Source organism: Triturus cristatus, chromosome 1_2, assembly GCF_964204655.1.
Source record: "Triturus cristatus chromosome 1_2, aTriCri1.1, whole genome shotgun sequence".
Lineage (NCBI taxonomy): Eukaryota > Metazoa > Chordata > Amphibia > Caudata > Salamandridae > Triturus > Triturus cristatus.
In genome coordinates, this window is record NC_140580.1 from 264366694 (window position 1) to 264389064 (window position 22371).

Genomic DNA, 22371 nt, shown 5'->3' on the forward strand with positions numbered 1-22371 from the left:
TTATAGTAATATGCTACTACTGTTCCTATCATGTGTCAAATCGTTCATGTTTTATCTGTCCATTGGCATTTCAGGACTATCTTTCAAGATGTCTTTTTTTGTCCAATTGACCCTTTCTGGCCTGATTAATGTAGCAATATGTACCTCTATCCCCTTACTAGTTACCATATATCCCCAACCACTAAATTGCATCCTGCGCAACCCACTGTCTCTGCAGCTGTCTCAAACTGTAGATACTTTCTAAAGTTATCTTTTGCTCCTGGGCTTTAACCCTGCATGTTTCCTTTTATAGGTTTTGTTCTTGTTGTTTGCTTCATACCTCTTTTTCTTTTACTACTTACCTCGAAAACTAGTACTGCAGTATTCACTAATGGCATGCTGACAATGTCAGAATAGAGGCCAAGGATGTTGAGGCCAGAGCTTGTGTGTCTATCTTAATCCAACTGAGCGAATTTGAGACACTGAAAGAAGTGTAAGAAGTAGAGGGAAACACACAGTTGCGGCTGACCAGTTTCCTGTGCTATCATTCCAATACTATGTGCAAGCCTCTAAATCTATACCATAATGTACTGCCCACAGGTATTTCAGTCTGTAGGGTGCACTGTAAGCAGTACTCACTAACTTTGTCATATTTTACAACCCAGTCCATCCTCCTGAACTCCACTACAAACATTGGATAATCACAATCTCCCTTACTGTGCTTTCTCAAGAGTCAGGTCATTTGTCCTTGTCCCACTGGAGCCCTCTCCCACTTAAATAAATACCTGTTATCTCCCCAGGCATCTTTAACCATCACTTACTTAGAGGCAGCACACTTAACTCTATTAGATATGAAACATATTGATGCTTATGATCGCCTTTGTAGGTTCTCCCTTCCAACACTGACCCTTATCATTGATGTTTTTAAGTTGCCTAAGATACGGAATGAAACAGTGGAAATCACAGTTCTTCTTTTCTGTAATTAATATGGAATTATAGAGCTGATAAAACCATGGCTCTTCTGTTCTAGATTAGATTTGCTAAAAGATGGGTTTTGTGCCTAATGCAGAGTCAGGAAAAAAAACCACATGCTGTTCTCAGTGAGATTAAAACAAATAGGATAATACTGCTCTTAGTTGATTAGAGAAACTTGGAGGAGGTGCTATGGTGAAGAGTGCCTTGGTTGATAATGGGGGTCAGAAAGCAACGACCTTTACAATAGCATATTTGCTAAGTCGTAGACAATGTCATGACACATGCGCTCTTAAACAAAGGGTTGAGCGCAAGTGGGAAAAAATGTAAAAGCCAATAGGTTAAAGCTCACCTTTTTAAGAGATCTATTGCGTTACCAACTCTTCTTTAGATTTGGTGCTTGAGCAACATAAACAGTACTGTACACATAGTCTAAGGGGCTTTAATTCAACCTTCTTCAGCCACTGGCTTATTTGGCTCAGGAACCTTCAGCCTGATACATTGGCAGTCACATCTCGGAGAGGCCCACAGGGGAATTGTAGTCTCACCTTCTTTCTGTTGGCTGTTTGGATGTATCCTTCCACATCCACTTGCTTGCATGACCACTAACCACGGCAATTCTTTTCTTTTAGTCATTTTGCACAAGATCATGCATGTATTATTGCTACTGTCAGCGCTCTAACTTCAAAGCTATTAGCAAGCACACCATACTGTTTTATTACAAAGACAATGCTACTTAACAAACCAACATAATCTAATGTGAAATGACAATATTTTGTTTAATTTCTCATATTTTTAAACCTATCCCAGGTTTCATCAGCTCTGGTAAAGTGAGGCACTGTAACAAAGTTATAGGATCTAATGAGGTCTTCACAGTTAATATGAAGGACTTTGAAAGCAATATTACCTGATCCATCAGGCGTGCTACGAACAAAGGTCGGCAACATTTTAACTTTAGCACTTTCATGAGTTTTTTTCTTCAGACCAGCTTCAATTTCAATTTTCATTCTTTTTTTCACCTCCATTAATTGTTCATTGGACAGGTTGAACTCTTCTAAGGTTTCTTCAATCTGTTTGTGCTGTTCAGCAAGCCTGTAAGCAACTGCTGTAACCATGGCAGCACCCTTGCCACTTCCACTTTCAGAAAGAAGGAATCGGACATCCGAGTCAGGCACTAAGCGCCTTACTGTTTTGTGCAATCTTCTGGCGTACCTGTTAAAATAAATTAAAATAATGTAGTACAAATTTCACAACATTTTTGAACATGAATAGACTATCATGAATTTAAGTGAGATGTTTAAGAAGGCAGATAATTTGGCACAAGCTGGTATTTTTGCCAAAACAGCCGGATTCCACATAAATGACAAGAACGGGATTCATTTCTGGTGCTGTGAAAACAGAATGCAGTTGTTACACACCTACCTACATGTGCTACACTACAAACACTGATAATCCGAGTAATAAAAATATAAGTCATGATCAGCTACACACTTTTAAGATAATTATGGAAAAAATGAAAATTAAAAACAAAATGAGTTAAAAAACAAACGCAGCCAGTGGAGTAACATAGGCCCCAGCATGTAGGGAAGCCCCTAAGCTGCAGGGGCCCCTCTCAGCACGGTACTCTGGTCTGAGAGCTCCTGATTGAATCCGGAAGAGGGGGGTCCATGTACCTTGCAGGAGGTCTCTCACGTTTTGTTACGTCACTGAATGTAGCACGGCCAGCAACAATTGTTATTTTCAAAACACGGCACAGAATGCAAACTTTCAAAATTTGTTTGCATTTGGAAATCAAATGAACAGCTCAAACACGCGTGGTTTATTGCTGTCGTAGAACGTAATCTTTTCAGTGTATAAATAGGACGGAAAAAAGGGACATGAAACAACCATCAGTTCTGAAAGATCAATCAAGCCCTAAGGGCACCCAAACCCGACCATTAAGTCCAGAGACATCAGTAGGACCGGAAACGGGGCGAGACAACTCATGTCACCCTAAAAATAGGCTGGTAGAGGTAATTACACCCTGCAAGACAGACTGATGTGACAATGAACTAAGCCGTCGGGAGGAATCCAAGCAAACACCATTACCCAAAATGGAAGGTAGAAATAAAGGGGAGGGGGTGTGTGGCTAGCACGTTGGACCTCCTCCTGCTATTCTGGAAGGTGTCGGACGGGAGCCATACGCAGGGAAAGAGAAACGCCCTTCTCTACTTCAACCTGGCTCCTGTGTGACATGTGGAGTGGTGAGTGAGGCGCATGAGAAAGACTTGAGGCCCTCCGACGGGCCTGGTGCAGGGTGTGCCCCCTCCCCCACACAGCGTCGCCCACCTCGCACCGGCTTGGAGGTCAGATCAGCCCCGTCTCGGCCCTGGGGGCAGAGACGGGGTCCCCTGACGGCATTGGGGCCTGTGGTGCTGTCGACGGCCGCGACCGGGAGACTTGCGTAGCGACGCGGCTGGGGGCGGTGCACTTAGCCGCGCTCCCGCTGCGGCGCTGATCCCCGCGCCTGATCAACAGACCTTGCGGAGTGGGGACTGGTGGCCTGGCTGGTGTGGAGTGCCCTGTTGACCCTGCAGCGGGGCCGCCGTGGTGAGGAGTACGAGCCTGCGGCTGGCGGCGGCCGCGCGGAGTGGGGGCCCCACCTGCGAGAGGTGGTGTGGAGTGAGACGGAGGCTGTGCTCTGAGGGAGGGCGCCAGGCCGCTGGAGCCGGGAACTAGCCGGGCCTGTGGAGAGCTGGCGTGTGCAGTGCCCCGGCCCTGAGAGATTGCGGGCCCCGTGGGGGCTCCACCAGCGGAGGTGTACCAGCTGGGGGCCTGTGGAAGTGGGGGTCGCCCCCCATGTGAAGTGCCCGGGCCTGAGGGATCCCTGTTGGAGTGCGGCCTACTGCCCTCTCGAGCTGCTGCTGGAGCCCGCCGGTGAGATCATTCCCCCCCCCCCCCCCCCCGGTTGGACTGTCGCTGGGCCGGTGGTCCCTTGGGGGCTGCATGCGGGACAACGCTGCTATTGCCTAGTGGAGAGGAGAGGTCTGCTGGCTGGGCAACTGGGGGTACGATTGATGGGACGCGCCTTCCCGCCTGGAGAATACGAGGCCGGGATCACCCAGTGAAGACGCGGGCACTGACCTGGTCGGCGGAGTGTGGAGTTAGTGGCTGTCCCCGGTGTCTTTTCCTCCCATCCTGGTTGCGGCCGCCTACCGGGGTGCCCTTGGAGTGAGCGGTCTGGCCCGGGCCTGGACCCCCTACGCGCTGTTGGGGGGGGCTTCTGTGGCGAGAGGACGGTGTGTCGGAGCCCGGGGCAGCGTGACGCGACGGCCTTGACGTGCGACGCGGCGGGGAGCCCATGGCTTGGGGCACTGGTCTAGTGCTGGCTCCTGGTGAACAGTGACGGTGGGTCTACCAGCCGTGAGGAGGCCGGGACGAGAGCGGTGCGGCCTACCTGAGGTCTTGTATTCCGGGCATCCGCTGTACTGGTCGTGATGACGTCTATGCCCCGCAAGGGAATATCGGGCAGGGAGGGGCCCCCGAGAGGTGCGCTGCCGCCGACGCCCCCGGGGACCAGCGCTTCCCCCCAGAAGAGAGACGACGACGCGCCGGCCACCAAGGCCTTTATGCTGGAGCTCTTCTCCGCTATCAAGGAAGACATATCGAATCTCCGCTCACAGCTTACCTTGGATCTCAGAGAAATGCGACGAGATGTGGATGGCATTGGCGAGCGAGTGGCAACGCTGGAAGAGCATGATCTGGGTCTCGCGGGCGACGTCCATCAGCTCCAACAGGGTGTGCTCCGCTTAACAGAGCAGAACCTGGATCTCCAGGCTCATGCGGAAGATCTGGAAAACCGGTCTCGTCGGAACAACATCCGCATCCGAGCGGTGCCCTGGGGGGGCGAGGCTGGAGATCTCCGTGGGTATGTGGAGGCTCTCTTCTTGCAAATCCTTGACGAAGCTGATCTTCACGAAGTCAGGATGGACAGAGTCCACAGAGTGGGCCTACCGAGGGGCTCAGGGGCTTCCCCTCTGGACATTTTGGTCTGCGTCAATGATTTCCAGCTCAAGGAACGTATTCTTCGGAAGGCACGGGGTGTCACTAACTTGCTATTTAGGGATCATCATCCCCAACTCTTCCAGGATCTGGCAGCTTCTACGCTGCAGAAGTGACGTGAATTTCGGCCTGTGACGGCGTTTTTGCGCAACCAGAGTGTGGCGTACTCCTGGGGTAATCCCTTTCGCCTCATTTTTAGGTGGCAAAACAGACTGGTCCCGATTAGATCTCTGCAGGCTGTCAGAGACCTTCTTGGGTTGGACTACACTGCGGACTCCCCGGGATCTGGGCACTCACCATCACGGCGCAGACGGCGTTCTTCCTCCTGGCACAGAGTGGGGCGACTGGCGGCACAGAGTGGGCCGGATACCGCGACTAGTCAGCAGGAACGTGATGAAGCGGTGGCCTCCGTGGTGAATGTGACGGTGCCGTCGCCGCGGGACAGCTCGTCAGCGGCTTGAAGGTAGAGGGAAGACTGTTTGGTGGCGGAGGGACGCCCTCCTCCTGTTCAGGTACCGTGGGTAACTATGTACTTTTGGGGAAGATACCCCGGTTCGGAGAACGTATGGGACACTACCCGTTATTTGAGACCCCGTTCTCTGAGGGTCTCAACACCAGCCTCTTGGTTGCAATGTTCCTTTTCTTGACTTTCTTTTGGTGGGGTCCGTTAGGTCATTTGCCTGTTGCATTTGTTTTTTTTTTGAGTTTCTTGAACGGGGTTCCTGGGGGAGGGGTAGGGACAAACGGGGGGGTTGGGTGGGGGTGGGATGGGGGTGGGCCAGTTGTGGTAGCTGGAACCTGCCTCAATGGCGGCTGTGTGGTTCGCGCTCCGTGGGGGTCCTGGGAGGGGGGCCGGGGAGGGTGAATGGGGGCAGTCTTGGGGGGCGGAGTGGGAATCGCGCTTGCTTTGGAGGGGGCCTTGGGCCGGAGCGATGTGGGGGGGAGGGAGTTGCTGCTGTTTGAACTACTGCTCTGGCCGTGTATTGGTTGAGGGCCGCCTTCGGAGAGATAACATGGGAGGGTCGGAAGGCTGTGGTCCTGAGGTGCACTGCTGGCCTGCTTTTGACGGGGCCTTTCTGGACGAGATGGGTGCCTGGGACAGGGGTTGCGCTTTGTCTGTGGCTGACCTGAGAGGGCTGCGAGTCGGACGTTGTGACGAATGCCTGTTACCCTAGGAACTTGGAATGTAAAGGGGTTGAATTCTCCCCAGAAACGCCAAAAGGTCTGGAAATATGTCCTGGATAACCACCTGGATGTGGTTGGCCTCCAGGAGACCCACCTGGCTCGACGGGATGATGCCCGGTTGAAACATAAGCAGTTCCCCCTTATCTATAGGTCCTCGGCGGTTTCGAAACATAGGGGAGTGGCCTTGCTGTTCCACTTGACTCTCCACTTTCAGCCCTTGGGTGTGCGTAACGACAGGGAGGGTAGGTGGCTCCTTGTCAAGGGGGTGCTGCTCAGGAGGACGCGCTCATTCCTTGTGTTGTATGCTCCCAAAGTGGGGCAAAATAGCTTCCTCTTGGACTTGCTACGAACTGTAGAGGACTTTGTGGAGGGGGTGCTCTTCGTCCTGGGGGATTTCAATTTGGTTTGGGATCCGGACTTGGACTGCTCTCACCGCCGGAGAGCTGAGACCGGTGTGTTCTCTGATGAGACGCGCCGGCGGATTGAGGAACTGGGGTTGTTGGATGGGTGGCGCTCCCTGCACCCCCTCTCCTGTGACTACACTTTCTTCTCTCATGTGCACCAATCGTACTCCCGCTTGGACCATATCTTTTACAGTCAGTCCCTCCGGGGGTCCTTGAGTGAGGCCAAGATCTTTCCTCTTTCTATCTCTGACCATAGCCTGTTTGCGCTGGGGCTTCAGTGGGCGCCGGTGGGGGGTGTCCCGCGCAGGTGGTACTTTCCGGCTTCCCTGGTGAGAGATGATTCCTCTTGCAAGGAGCTCCGTAAAGCGATCCGGGACTTTTTCGAGCTTAACCCGGTGCAGGAGACCTCGGTTTTTACTACCTGGGATGCCTTAAAGGCTTCAGTAAGGGGTAGTTGCTTGGCCATTAACGCGGCTCTGAATAAATTGAGGAGGACGGAACGGGAGGCGTTAGAGGCGGAACTCGCAGTGCTGGACCGTACGCATAAGGCCCAACCTTCCAAACAAACGTTGCGACCACTTACTGCTCTCTGGGGCAAACTCCAGGCTCATTACAATAATAGGTCGGAGTTCACCCTCCTGAAGCTCCGTCATCTCTCCTACACACAGGGGAATAAGGTGGGGAGTCATTTGGCCCGCCAACTGTGCCGTAAGTGTGAGCGGGATTACATAGGAGGGGTTCGGGACGCAACCGGCGTGCTGCAGCACTGCGATGCTGCCAAGGCTGCACGCTTCGGCGAGTTTTATGAGACGTTATACTCAGGGGAATCCCTGGACCCCGTGGCCCAGAGGGACTACCTGCGCGCGCTCCCGCTCCCTCGGGTATCTGCGGCCTGGAACGAACTGCTCTCTGCCCCCATCTCTGGGGAGAAGGTGCTGGGTGCCATCAAGGCCCTGAAGCCTCACAAGGCGCCTGGTGCGGATGGATTCATGGCCCTCTTCTATCAGACCTTTGCCGCTGATATTAGTGATTTTTTAGTCCAACTGTTCAATGCTATGGCCGTGTCGGGGGTTTCCTCGCCTTCTATGGCGGAGGCAGTCATCTCGGTCATCCCCAAGCTCGGTAAAGTCCCCACTGTCTGTTCATCGTATAGGCCGATCGCCCTGCTCAATATCGACGCCAAACTTTACTCTTCCATCCTCGCGTCCCGCTTGCAGGACCTGATGCCGGTGCTAATCCACCCGGATCAATCGGGGTTCATTAAGGGGCGTCAAACCCATGATAACACTAGGAGGGTGATCCACCTCATCGAAAAGGCCAACCGTTTCCGCATTCCGGCGGTGTTGCTTGGTCTGGATGCCGAGAAGGCGTTTGACCGGGTGGACTGGCAGTTCCTCTTCCGTACCTTGGAGGCCTTTGGGTTCTGGGATAGATTCCTGACCATGCTCCGGGCCAATTATAGCGGGCCCCGTTTGCGAGTCGCGGTCAACGGCTATTTCTCATCCTTCTTCCCGCACTCGCGGGGCACGCGGCAGGGGTGTCCACTCTCCCCCTTGTTATTTGCTCTGAGCATTGAACCCCTGGCATTGGCGATAAGGGAGTATCCGGACATCCGAGGGCTACCCTTTACGGGCGAACAACACAAGATCTCCTTGTTCGCGGATGACGTCTTGCTCTCGCTTGCGGAACCTGCGCACTCCCTCCCCCACGTACAGACGGCCCTGGCGCGCTTTGAGGCAGTGGCGGGTTTTAAGGTGAACTATGACAAATCCTATATCCTTAATCTTACGCTCTCGCCGGCGGAGGTGGAGCGCCCCCGACCGCTCTCGCCCTTGCCTTGGACTCATACCTCATTACTGTACTTGGGGGTGCATTTGACTCCCACAGTGGGGAAACTATATTCGGCCAATTTCCCCCCTCTCGTGGCTGCGATCCAGGCTGATTTGAACCGTTGGAAACCGTTGTTTATTTCCTGGTTGGGTAGGATACATGCGATTAAAATGACGCTCCTCCCAAAGCTTTTATATCTGTTCCAGGCGCTCCCTATTGTCCTGGACAATGATTTCTTCCGCCGCGTAAAGACTCTTATGCTCCTCTTCGTATGGCAGGGGGGGCGGGCTAGATTTTCCTTTGCCGCTCTCCGGCGCCCTCGAGGAGAAGGAGGTGTGGGCCTCCCGGATCCGCTCCTCTATTATAAGGCTGCGCAATTGCGGATCTTGCTGGAATGGACCCAGCCGCTCTCGGAGAAACACTGGCTCCACATGGACAGAAGTGTGGCGGGGCGCACGATATGGGATCTGGTATGGAAGCCTAAGGGGGACAGACTCAAAAATGCGTATGTCAGCACACCTACCGGCACCACCCTTAAGGTTTGGGATTCTATTTCTGGGGACGAGCGATGGACTACGTTCCCGTCACCTTTTACTCCCATACATTTCAATCCGGCCTTTCTGCCTGCGATGCAAGAGGGTCCTTTCGACGCGTGGAGGGAAGGGGGCTGTCTCGCTCTCATGCATTTGTTTCATGGCTCTGCCCCGCTCACTTTTGCCAACTGTGGACGGGATTATGGGGTTCCCCAGACGGAGCTGTTCCGCCACACCCAACTGCTCCACTGGGCTATGTCTCCGTCGGTTCGAGAGGCGGCGGTTAGGCCACCCACCCCCTTTGAGGCCTTTCTCTCGCGCACCTCGACGATGCGAGGTGGCATTTCCTTTATCTATGGCCACCTCTTGGCAACCGCTCTCTCCCCGAGGCCGCGCTACATGGGCCTCTGGGAGGACATCCTTGAGCGGGCCATCACGGCTGAAGAGTGGTCTCACTTGTGGCGAGATTTGACCAGCCACAATCACTCGGTGGAACTTCGCGAGGCACACCTTAAGACTATGATGATATTTGGTACCTCACTCCCGCCAAAATACACCGCATCTTCCCTGCATCTTCGGATAGGTGTTGGAGGGGCTCTGGTCTCCTGGGGGACTTTCGCCATATTTGGTGGGACTGCCCGATCATCCGCCCATACTGGCAGGAGATACTGTCCCATATTAAGGGGATCCTGGGTTACCCGATCGCGGATTCCGTAGCTCACGTGTTACTGGGCCTTCGAGATCCCCTTCTCGAGCACCAGACGCGGGCGGCTAAGATCACCCTGGTGACGGCCTGGAAGAAGAGAGAGGCCCCGGCGATATCGCTGTGGCATGCAAGATTGTGGAAATTGTTGAGCATGGAACGTATGGCGGATGTCTTCCTGGGGTCCTTTAAGAATTTCATTTTCTGCTGGGGACCACTGGTGCGCTTTCTCTCTAGGAGGTTGCCGGCGGCGGTGTGTCCTCCCTCGATTCGAGCCCTCCATTTGTTTCAGGTATAAATGCCGATAGGAGAGTGGCCTACATATGATTGGGTGCTACCACCACTGGGGGGAGGGTGGGAGGGTTGGGGAGGTTGCGGGATGGGGGGATTTCTCTTTTCTTTTGGGTTTGGTTTACGGTGACGCACCTGGAGGCGGAGGGAAGGGCCGGATCTTCCTCGATTGATGGGCTCGGCCCCGATGGCTGGCACTCTGCGGGGGCATACTGCCAAGCTGAAGCGGGCCCCTCCATCACTTTGGACGCCTCAGGCCCAGTATTGGACTTTGTCGTTATGTGACTGGTTACTTGGCATGGTCAAAGACCCGGCTGCTGGTGTTGCTTCCTGGCCTCCCCTCCTATTATTCGTCCCCCTGCGAGGGAAGTTGTGCGGGATTGTCGCCTGTGTTTTCTCTCTGTGTTTCCTTATCAATAAACATATCTTTGACAAAAAAAAAATGGCTGAGTCTGCTACTGAGGTCAGGGAAGCCTTGAGAGTGCTTTGTCAGGCAGGGAGGGAGGATTTATTGGCCCCAGGAGTGCTAGGTCAAACATGGACTGGTTTGGCAAATAAAAGAAGGGCTTCTTCAGACGGGGTTTCTGCTACTGTTTTAGCATGTTCTTTATCTGACAGCTCCCCTGAGACTGGTGAGGTTAAGTTACGCAGTGGTAATGTTAAACTTTTAAAAGGGTATTTTTCTCTTACCTCATCTCAGCAGCCTGCTTCCTCAGAGGCAAACTTCTTCAATCAGAATACTACTTGCCTAGATACAACTGCTAAAAGGGATATTCCTATATTTGGTAACAAATTTCGTTTGTCAAAAACCGTTTGTTCTGCGTCTGGTGATAGGTCTCTTTCGCCAGTTTTTTATTGTGAGAGTAGTGAGTCAGCCTCAAGCAGTGAGGTTTCATCCACTGGGGACATTTCCAAGGTTGGTGTGAAAAGCTATTCTGGTGGAAAGTCAGCTATAAGCAGCCAGATTTTGCCCTCTAATCAGAGTTCAGGGGTTCTCCCTTCACAACTTGATTTTGGCAGTGTCAGAGATTCATTAGTTAAGGATAGGAGCGCGCCAAGAGGGCAGGGCCAATGGGTGTGGGTTAGTGATGAGGGTAAAATAATTTCCTCTTCATCAGACATGCCTGTGGAGCTTCCTATGTCTGCGAGTTCCAACGGCTTGCAGGCCAATGATGGGATAATACTGCAAAAGGGCATCAGGTGCAGTGATACATCGTTGAACAGGTCTAAAGTGTCCTGTTCTCTTCCCCAACAACAAACGGAAAATCCGGTTGCGGTTTTCCCAGCACTTTTGGCTAACCACAAAATTGCGTTAAAAAAAGCGGTGAACTGGAGACATTTTGATGGTGGAATAGGGGAAGGGGCTCAACCATCCTGCAGTGGGGCCTTTCAGGGGGTTTATGATGATGGGGCTGATGAATTTTCTGATCTGGAAGAAGGTGAAATTGGGGCTGGGGAGGAGAATGGCTTTACAAGTTTTCCTCAATCCAGCAGGGGGAATTGCTAATAAGATGTACAAAGCTCATATTTTGCAGATGAAAGATTCAGAACTGAGTTGGAAAGACTTCGAGCGATATTCCGGGGGGAGTAAATGTACCGGCGCAAAGACGTTTTCAACGCTGGACAAGCCCTTTCAGTCAGGTGAGTTGCAATGTAATCGTCCGTGAGGTAATGCCAATATCAGAAAACGCAAAGCTGATGAGATTTTAGTTGAAGGTAACAATACAGATGCTAATGTTTGCTATCATTGTGAGTCACCTTCGGAAGCACAACAATCGTCAGCTTCCAGTACTGATAAGGACACAGGAGAATTACAGGGGTCTAACAAACTGGCTCAGAATGAGGCAGAGTCTAAAGTACAGGAAGATAAAGAGAAGGTAACAGGTTTAAAAAGGCTTCCTTACAAGGGTCTATCAATCAATCAAAGAAAGCTTTATTCGGTCTATCTATGCCCCTCGGTTCTCATTTAAGCAAGAATACCAAAGAAAAGATTTGGAGAGGTGAGTTTGTTGATGTTTTTAAATTGCTTCACAGGGAACTCCAGTCTAAAGAAGGTTTGAGAGAAGAGGCTTGGGAATTAGCGAAGAGACCTAAAGTTCCTACCAACAAAGTGTTTATTGTGAGAAATTCCCAGATCGAGCAATATCTATTTTTAAATACTTGGATACAATCAGAAAGGTTCAGTCCGAATTTGGAGGTTTTGCTTGGCTTCACTATGATGAGGAATTTAGAGCCCGGCTAGTCCTCATTCCTGATGAACCATGGGGGGAGGTTGACAACGAATTATGGGTTCAATGGATGTATCCACAGAGGCCTCCGCCTACCATGCCTACTGCCAGCGGGCCTGCTATTACGCACCAGCCTTTTCTTAACAGACCCACCCTGGGAGGGGTGGGTACTTGGTTCAGACCCCAATCACTCATCCCGGGAGTGTGCTGGAATTTTAACTGGGGTTTCTGCCAGAGGTATCCCTTCAAATACAGATATGAGTGTTCAAAATGCGGCGGTAAGTAAGCCATTTTGCAGTATTTCAGCGAACAAACCCAAGAGTATACTGTCAGTCATGGTAGAGGGCGGGGTGCTCTATTCCAGCCTAACCACAAGGGCAGTTACCCCTATTGATATTAGCTATGTTATTGGCTTCAGTTCTATTCTCTGCAGGACAAAGCTTTAAAATTGGAATAGGGTTTCAAAGAAGGCTTCCGGCTTGGTTACCAAAGTCCTAGATGCCGCAGGTTTGTTCTTAATTTGAAATCTGCTAATCAATTTCCAAACATTATTACTAAAATGTTTCACTCAAATTGCTGAAGGCAGAATGGCTGGTCATTTTTCTACCTGGCCCATTCCTGACCTTATCATTTCTCCCTTGGGTGTTGTTCCAAAAAAGGCACATGGCGAATTTCGCATGATACAACATTTATCTTGGCCACAAGGTTCGTCAGTGAATGATTTCATAGCTAAAGAAGATACTATGGTACAGTTTGCTTCAGTAGACGTGGCTTTCGAAACGGTGAGGAAAACCGGCTCACATGCGGAGTTGACAAAATGTGACATTATATCTGCTTTTAGATTACTACCTGTAAACCCACAGAACTTTGCATTGCCTGGTATCCATTTTGAAGGGCAATATTTTGTTGATAACGTTTTGTCAACTTTTTGAGGATTTTAGTTCATTTTTGCAATGGCTTTTCTCCTTTAGATTAGGTCATGTTCAAGTGTGACACTATCTGGATGACTTTCTTTTTGTTGGTGTAACTAAGACTCAGCAGTGTAGCAGAGCGCTTCAGTCTTTTCAGGCTATAACCAAGGAATTAGGTGTGCCTCTGGCTGAGGAGAAAACGGAGGTCACTGCAACATGTTTGGTTTTTCAGGGCATTGAAATTGACACAAAGAAAATGGAGGCCAGAATGCCATTAGTAAAAGAGATTTTGGATTTATTGGAACATGCTAGGTTATCTCATAAACTCACCTTGTTCGATATTCAACAAGTATTGGGTCATTTTAATTTTTTTGTGCAAAGTGGTGTAAGCTGGCAGATCCTTCTGTCGAAGGTTAGGTTTTGCTATGTCAGGTATTACCTTACCTCATCACAGAGGTCAAGTGTCTCTTTCTATGAGAGCTGACTTTAAAGTATGGATTATGTTTCTCAAGGTCTTCAATGGAGTCACCATTTGGTCTTTAGACAAAAAAAATTTATGGTCAATTCAGATTTGATTTTCTCTGATGCATCAGAGGCCAATGGCTTTGGGCTCTTCTGGGATGGCAAGTGCTGCGCTGAAACCTGGCCAGAGAAGTGGATTACAGAAAAGCGTAGTATAGCATTTTTTTAATTCTTTCCTCTGATTGTAGCATTGGCCGTTTAGGGCACATGGTTGGCAAATAAAACCGTTCTTTTCCACGTGGACAACAAAACTGAGGTTGAGCTGGTAAATGGACAAAAGGCCAAAGATAGACATCTGCTAAAGGTATTACAGAGATTCATGCTTTGCTGCTTGATGTTCAATGGAACGTTTAAGGTAAAACATGTCCCAGGTGTGAATAATAATATAGCAGATGCGTTATCTCGTTCCCAGTGGCAGAGATTCCGTGGTTTGGTACCTGGAGCAGACTCAGTGAAAACTCAGATTCCTCAAGAAGGATGGGAGCTAGCAGATTAAAGATACAGCGCTTAGTTGAACACTCTCTTGCTGACAGTACACTTTTAGCTTACAGAAGAGCTTGAGCTGCATTCCTACATCTGGGTGCGGCTTGTCACAACAATGATGAAATAGATTGTATAAATCATAACAAAGATATCTTAAGGTTCGATTTGGACAATATTGAAAGGAATATATCAGCTACTACAATTGCTGGAAAACTGTCAGGCGTCTCTTTCTATGGTAAGTGTTTTTGGGGGAATGAGCCATCTTTAGGAGAACTGGGTAGGCGAATTCTACAAGGTTGGTCTAAAATAAAGAAGCGCTCTACTGTATTAAGAAAGTCTATATCTCTTTCCTTATTGGCCATCATAATAGAAATTTTACAAAGAATTTGCTATCTCAATTTTGAATTTTTGTTGTTCAAACTTTGCATGTTATGGTTATTTTTTAGGGCCTTTAGGGTCTCAGAGTTATTGGGTAAGTCAACCTCTCAGGGGTTAAAAGCCTCTAATGTTTCAACCACAAAGCAGTCTCTACATATTTTATTGGAATTCTCAAAAACTGATCAAAAAGGTAAAGGGGCTACTGTGGTATTGCGGATGCTTAGCGGCCTGCTTTGCCCAACTTCAGCTTGGTTCCATTTTAGGTCAGCAAACACCTATTCACGAGAATTCGTTTTTCAGCACCAGGACGGTTCTTTTTTAACAGCTTCCCAAACGTTAGCAGTTTTACGGAAAGCGTTGCGTATCTTGGGTCTCAACCCCATGGAATTTGGTACACATTTTTTTAAAATAGGCGCGGCTTCAGAAGCTCTTAGAGGGGGGTTTTCGCTACAACAGCTGAAATGTGTAGGTCGCTGGTCATCCAATTGCTGTTTAAAGTATGTTAGAGATTTAGATGATTTATAGATTTGTTTTGGCCTTCCTAACATCTTTTTCTTTTTAGGTGCCCTGTTGACCCGTCCGGCATCCATGGCAAGCGTCTGGATCGTCAGACACTCCTTTATTAAATGGGCAGCCAGACAGGCTGAACAAAACCATTATGGACTTAACCTAAGTTTCAGCTATGAGGACATCAAGATTGATTGGTGGGGAAAGAGTGGCATGCATTGGGGTCAATTGTTGCCGTTGTTAAACAGGTTACTTTCTTCTAAACCATGCCCTAATGTACTTCTGATTCATTTGGGGGAAAAAACGACTTGGTGCAACTTTTGTGCCTGGGTCTCCTTATTTAGATAAAAGCTGACTTGGAACGAATCATCACGTCTTAGCTTTCCACAAAACGGATTCTAACAGCTCTGGTTCCAAAGAGGGTGTGGAGGGGTGCTGATAAGTTCTCTGCAGTTGACAGAGCCAGAAGAAAGGTCAATAGGGAGCTGCATCGTTTTTCTATCATTAATGGGATAAATTGGTTAGCCCATGAGGATATTGGCAAGGATGATTATCAATTTTTCAGGCCAGACGGGTTTCACCTGTTATTTATAGCTAACAAATTATATTTAGTGAATATCAAAGAAAAAATATCAGATTTGTTGGGGTTACAACCTTGGGGCTAAGGGCTGTATTGGCGACAGTCCCTTATTTCTCAGTTCTTGTATATATTTCAAAGTCATTTATTATGCATGTTCATTCGTTTTTTCTCTGTTGGAGCGACATTGAGGTAAATGCGTTTATTCTTATTTAATCTATTTGATTAAAGAATTTGGTTTGAAATGCTGACCTTAATTTGACTGAATGGGGAACCTTGAACAAATTCAAATACTTTGGGGGGGGGCGGGGGGGGGGGGGCAGGAAAAACACCTGTTCAGGGATTTTCCTGGTGGCAGATTTGGATGGGATTTAGACAGGCAGGAAGGGTTGGGGCAGGCAGAATAACTTAAGGACAGAGGGAAATCAGATTACAGAGGAATGAGGCAAGAGGTAGGAAGGGGGACAAACTAAGGGGTTGGGGAAGATTTTCAATATGGGGGAAAACTCATGGGGGATCAATATGGGGGAAATTTCATGGGGATCAATATGGGGGAAATTTCATGGGGGATCAAGGAGGGGTGGCGGGGGGGTTACATTTGAGTTGTGTTAATCTTGCTTGCATTATTGTAATTGAATTGATTGTTGCTAATAAAGCGACCTTTTACCCTCATTCGGTCTGTGATGTAATTCATTGCCCGATGGGAGGCCTGGGGGTGGCATTCAAAGAATGCCACCCCCACGACCCGCTTAGGGTCGGTGGAATGGCCCAGAGTGGGCACGTGCAGGCAGGCGCCTGCTTTAGAACGCGGCGAGTTCAAACGCCACTTTCTAATTACGGTCACTTGGGGGTCCTGTGAGGCAGGTAGGAAGCTGTGTTTTCCTTTCGTGCCCCTCCCACCCTCCCTTTAGTTAGGATATTTAGATTTCCTAGGAGCTAGGTTTGGGGTTTCAAGGTTCAGTGAGGTTTAGTTTTTTGCGGTGGGGCAGATTTGGACGGGATTTAGGCAGGTAGGAAGTGTTGGGGCAGGCAGAATAGCATAAGGACAGAGGGAAAACAGATTACAGAGGAATGAGGCAGGAGGTAGGAAGGGGGACAATCTAAGGGGTTGGGGACGGTTTTCAATATGGGGGAAAACTCATGAGGGATCAATATGGCATGGGGGATCAATATGGGGAAATTTCATGGGGGATCAATTTGGGGAAATTTCATGGGAGATCAATTTGGGGAAAATTCATGGGGGATCAAGGAAGGGTGGAGGGGGGTTACATTTGAGTTGTGTTAATCTTGCTTGCTTTATTGTAATTGAATTGATTGTTGCTAATAAAGCGACCTTTTACCCCCATTTGGTCTGTGATGTAATTTATTGCACGAAACTGCTCAGCTGCTGCCTGCATCGGTTGACTCTCTAAGGTCTATCACCATTTGTGAGATGCTGCAGCGAGTGTCTCAGTTGGGCGAAACATGTAGGGACCTGTAGGCTTGGCTTTCACCAAAATGCACTGACCCTGGGCGGGGCACCAGAACTGCAAGATTCCGTTTATGCACCTGACTGGAACCTGGCGGCGTACAGCGCCTGAACAGACCTCTGCTCTTTATCTGTGATCCAGTGCTGTCCTCTACAAATCCAAGACCCGAGGACCTGATTGGGCCCAGGTTAACCTGCTCGAATCACAGGCTACGACCGATGTCCGGGGGAGGGGGTGTTGAATGGTTGAACAAGCACACAAAGTGCCATCACGGAGACTGCTACCAGGAGCTAACCCTAGACCCCTTCTGCTTCACCTCTTCAATTACAGAGACGGAGACAGCTTGCCACGAGAAACACGCCAACTTAAAGAAATTAATGTGAACAGTGCCTCAGTCATGCTATCTCTGGATTACACAATATCTGTGCAGAAGCAACTAAGCTCTTTGCTAGCTTTCAAGCATCGCCGTCGCAAACTCAATATGCAATGCTCTGTGCTGTACGTCTTTACGTAGTGGACAAAGACAATGTTCGCTTGATAGCGTTAATCGGTCCAAGCCATTGTCCATATTAATCTCCCTTGGCCTGGAAGAAGCCTTAGCGCATTTTTTAGCCTACTTGCACAGAGGTATGAAAGCAAGAATAATAATTATTGCTAATGGAGAAGTCTCCGAAGATGTCGACATCCTGAGAGGGGTGAGACAAGGTTGTGTTTTAGCCCAACTTGTACTTATTTTATATATTAATGATCCACTCATTTCTAATCCCCACTACTACTGATGTTCCCATAATCCGAAGCTCCCCAATACCAGCATTGTTGTACGCCGACAATGCCGTGTTGATGACCTGTACTTCGAAGGCCCTCTCTCTTCTAGTGAACGGCTTTGTTAAATTTATGGCATCAATTAGATCGTCAAACTAATTTTAATAAGTCTTTTATTATGTCCTGTGGCCCCAAGAAATATAATACATTATCTCTTAAGTTAGGTGATCATTGCCTAATAAGAACAAGCACCTTCACCTACCTAGACAGGACTTTTGGTGATAGTGGCTCTTGGAAAGTGCATATAGCAAATCGTGGGAACAAACTCTCCGGAGCCGCAGGTTCGCTATTCAGCCTAACACGTCCTAGTAAAGGGAATGTCCTGGTTCCTTTATTGAAGATCTATAGATTACAGTGCATCCTGTCTGCAACATACGGGGCTGAACTTTGGGGAACTGAGAACTGTCACCAAGTATAGCAAGAAGAAAACAGATTCTGTAGAAAAATCCTGGGAGCGCCGATTTCAAGCTCCAGTTTTATTTGCCACAGCGAGTTAGGCATCCGCTATGTTTAAGATTACATTAGTGTCCGCCCGCTGCTTTGTTGGCACGTAATTTGGCAAAATACAGAGGGAGCCCTCATGATAGATATTTTAAAAGATTGCCTTGCATGTGATAAAGGCAGAAAAATTCCATGGTTAAAATATATTGAATCCTGTTTGCATAAGATGGGTTTCAGTCAACTATTTGAGAACCAAGTGGAGCCCTTGTATTATTAATAAGAAACATTTGCAGGCATGCTGGTACCAATTTGTGCAGGCAGAGAGAGTGAAGTGGGAGTCAGAAAAATATAGAGCAATGGTCTACCTAAGTAGAATCCAGGGACGGATTGGCTCACCCCAAAGTTATTTGACTGGCTACGCGAACGATTTGGAACGAAGTTTGCTGTTCCGTTTCAGGGAAGGGATAATAAAATATTAATTAAACTTCCCATTAGGCATTCAACCCAATTTAGATATTTGCCCATGTCCATGCAAAGGGAAATCCGGACAATCTATGTTGCTTTTTTTATTCTTTTGCAATTTTTATTCCATATACACTAAAATGATCTTGCTCCCTGTGATTAAGAAACTACATTTCAGTGATTTTAGAGAACCTAATAATGTATTATTCCGATTGGATGATGAGGATATTCTTAATAGTGTCAGTTTGTTTCTGAAAGTAGCGGTGCCAGCAAGCAAGTCAACGTTTGTGCTAGAATTTTAAAAAAGTTTTTAGAGTTTTATACCTGCATTTAAAATTGCTGTTTTACATCGGATTTTTAAAAAAACTTTTATTTGTTCTTTCTTATGACGCGGGCAGTTTTGATCTTAAATTTAATTATGTATATTGCGCTGTTTTTATCATGTACTTTTATGGTTTAAAATGCATAAACCGAATAAAGAAGATTGATTGAGTGACAATGTTTGCTTCTTTGATTCCCCCGAAGATGCGTGGGATTGGATGGAAGCTGCTGGCCATACATCCTCACGTCCTCATCCGCTGGAACTGAGAGGCTGACTGGACACATAGTCACTGTACGTGACACCGCAGACCGCTGATGACATTATCTGACTTGGCTGGGCAATCAACAACACTCCGTCTCCAAACTGCTGGTAACTCATGAAGACATCTGCTGCGAAGGCTACCCGTGGGTGATTCCAGCCCCAGACCAAAACTAATAAGAGACACAAGCGCCCAGAGGCACAGGGCAGGACACCGCACTGTTGCGCGTAAGCCTGCTACTCAGACTGACACGCATCACAGCTGGTACGCCCCATGCATTACATCCGGGGTGCAAGGAAGATAAAAAGCCTACTTTGGTACACATGCTCCTTTTTCTCTGATTGAGATTCTTGATAAGTTGCCAAAAATGTTATACATGTTGATCTTGTTTCCCCCTTATTATAATTTTTCAGCCAAGCTATGTTGACAGGCCCCTCTCACGTATGCCGCATGCAGCACACAACAGGACCCCATTATCATGAACAGCTACATTGCAAGTGGAACCGAATACTAACCCAGGTATGGCTCACACCAACATTATGACATGGAATGTAAGGGGCATGCACACACCCTCATGCTAATACTCTATCTACTCCTATCTGAAACGAAGATCTGCTCACTTGGCTCTCCTGCAGGAAACCCACTTGACGCTCCTGAAGTCTGACCGACTCTGTCGTCACTGGTGTGGTCAGGTGTTTGCTGCCGGTTATTCATCCTATTCCAGGGGGGTACGGAGTTGGGTGAGCGCGGGGACCCCTTTTGTGGCAGAGGAGGTGAAGGTGGACCCATGTGGAAGATATGTACTTATAAGATGTCGCCTCAACCGGCTACAGCTCCTGTTGGGGGCAATATACGCTCCTAACTCAGACCAGGAAACATTTCTCTGTATCTATATGCTATTCTGGCCAAATGGAGCAAAACCCCATAGCTGATAGGTGGTGATTTCAATGCCGTCCTCGACAACACTAGTTCGCGCATTTCCCCGCCTGCCGCGCACAGACTCGGTATCGAATACTCGCACAACCCTAACACAAGAGTGTACTCACACTACTCGGCACCTCTTGGTCTGCACGTCCGCGTAGACTGCATAGTAGGATCGGCAGCACTCTTTACCAGGTTCGGCAAGATGGAAAATTAGTAAACAGCTAAATTACGATAAGGGAAAAATCGAACGTGAACTCCTACAGCTGGAAACGCTAACAGTGACGAGGCCAGAATGTGCACCTAAACTGGATGCAAAACGCAAGGAACATGCTGCTCTCCTAGAACACTTTAGGTGCATAAATTACGCAGCACATTCTGCCCAAACTCATGCGGCCTCGTATCACGCGGGTCGCCTCCTAGCATTGCTTATAAGCCAGGAGCAGGCTCATCATCCTATCTAAGCCCTACGGGATTGTATGGGGAGACTGTTGCACACGCTTCAAGGTGAAATTCACGCCAAATTGACTCAACACTGCAGAGCTCTGTACGCCTCAACCACTACCTTCGACAACGTACATTTTGCGGCCTTTTTTCTCAGCAGCAGCTCCCCGTCATCAACCCAATGCAGCCCGCAGAACTAGGGGAACCGATTTCACTTTTCGAAATTTGTGAAGCCTTCAGAACTCTTTCATAGGGTAAGACCCGACGGCCTACCCTCTGAGTTCTACAAGACATACACACACACACACATTAATCCCGCAATTGCATGCACTATACAATGCTACGCTCGAGGCTGCGAAGCTCTCCACTTCACTACATGATGCACTGCTTGTTTCTGTCTAAGCCGGACAGGGATCTTACTGTTCTAGGATCCTATCACTCGCTTGCCCTGTTAAACACGGATTATAACATTCTGGCTAAGGTACTTGCTGACCCCCTAGATCCGTTGGTTCCAGCTCTGGTCCATGCCGACCAGAATGGCTTTGTTCAATCTCGTAGCACTTCGTTAAACCTGAGGTGCTTCTTCATTCTTCAGGGTCTCTACTTACTCCCCTCAACAGTGGCCCCACTCTTAGGTCTCGAAAAACCCTTCGACTCCATAGAGTGGGACTTCCTTTTTGCTGTCATGACCAAATATGGAATTGAGGGCAGATTTCCTGCTTTGTCCGCTTGCTATATACAATGCCTACGGACAGGGTGAGGACTGGTCCCTACATCTCCGCCCCATACCAATATGCCGTGGAACCCAACAGGGATGTCTGCTGTCCCTACTGCTCTTCACGCCGGCAGTCGAGACGCTCACGGCCATGAATCTGGCGGGGGGGCGGACTGGGGAATCCCCCTGGGAGACGGCACACATATAGTCTCGCTATACACAGATGATATTCTGTTATATCTTAGAGATGCACAATCAATCCCAACTGCTTTGGCCCCAACACCGACTTTGCACACCTCTCCGTACTGCGTGTTCGTTGGAGCAAGTCATGTCTCTACCCTTTGCGCCCGGGCGCTCAGATCCAGCTCTCACCTCCACAGAGGTCGCCTCAGGTGGCAGCCTAACACCTTCTGTTATCTGGGAGTCAGAGTGTATCACCAACAAGAGGACCTTCTAGATGGTAACCTGGGAAGGGTGATCCCCGCACCCTGGTCCCAGATGTACTTTTGGAGTACACTGTTGGTTACGGGCCAGATAGCTCTACTGAAAATAGTGGAACTACCCAGGCTACTATACTACTTCACCAACCTGCCTCTGCACATTTCACCCTCTCTTTTTTGCATGTTTGAACGGACAATGAGAGAATGCACATGGAACAACACCCACTGCTGAGTAGCCCATATCAAACTTTACCTATCAACGGATAGGGGAGGACTGGTGGCCCCAATATGGAGCAATACTATCTTGCCTCGCAGCTGCAATGGGCAACGAGGTGGCTGGCGGGACTTCAGCTACACAACCCTGCAACTGTCTCCCCGCACTGGTCAGCAGCATCCATAATCCAGGTATTCCACCCCTGTGCCAAATGCAGATCACCTGAGCTGCTTCTTTTGTGGTTTGCATACCTATGTTTCCGTAGAAGCATCTATATCACACGATCGACGTTGCCGTATGCACCAGCACTGCCCTTGT

General features: G+C 48.8%; 1 protein-coding gene across 3 annotated transcripts in view; it reads right to left on the reverse strand.

Annotated features, from left to right (window-relative positions):
- Window positions 1-22371, reverse strand: part of HK1 (hexokinase 1) — a 1728681-nt gene that overhangs the window by 742112 nt on the left and 964198 nt on the right. For all 3 annotated transcript variants that reach the window (XM_085603586.1, XM_085603588.1, XM_085603587.1), the window contains one exon: window positions 1859-2163. In XM_085603586.1, coding sequence (XP_085459712.1) covers window positions 1859-2163 — 305 coding nt within the window. The remainder of the gene's footprint in view (window positions 1-1858; window positions 2164-22371) is intronic.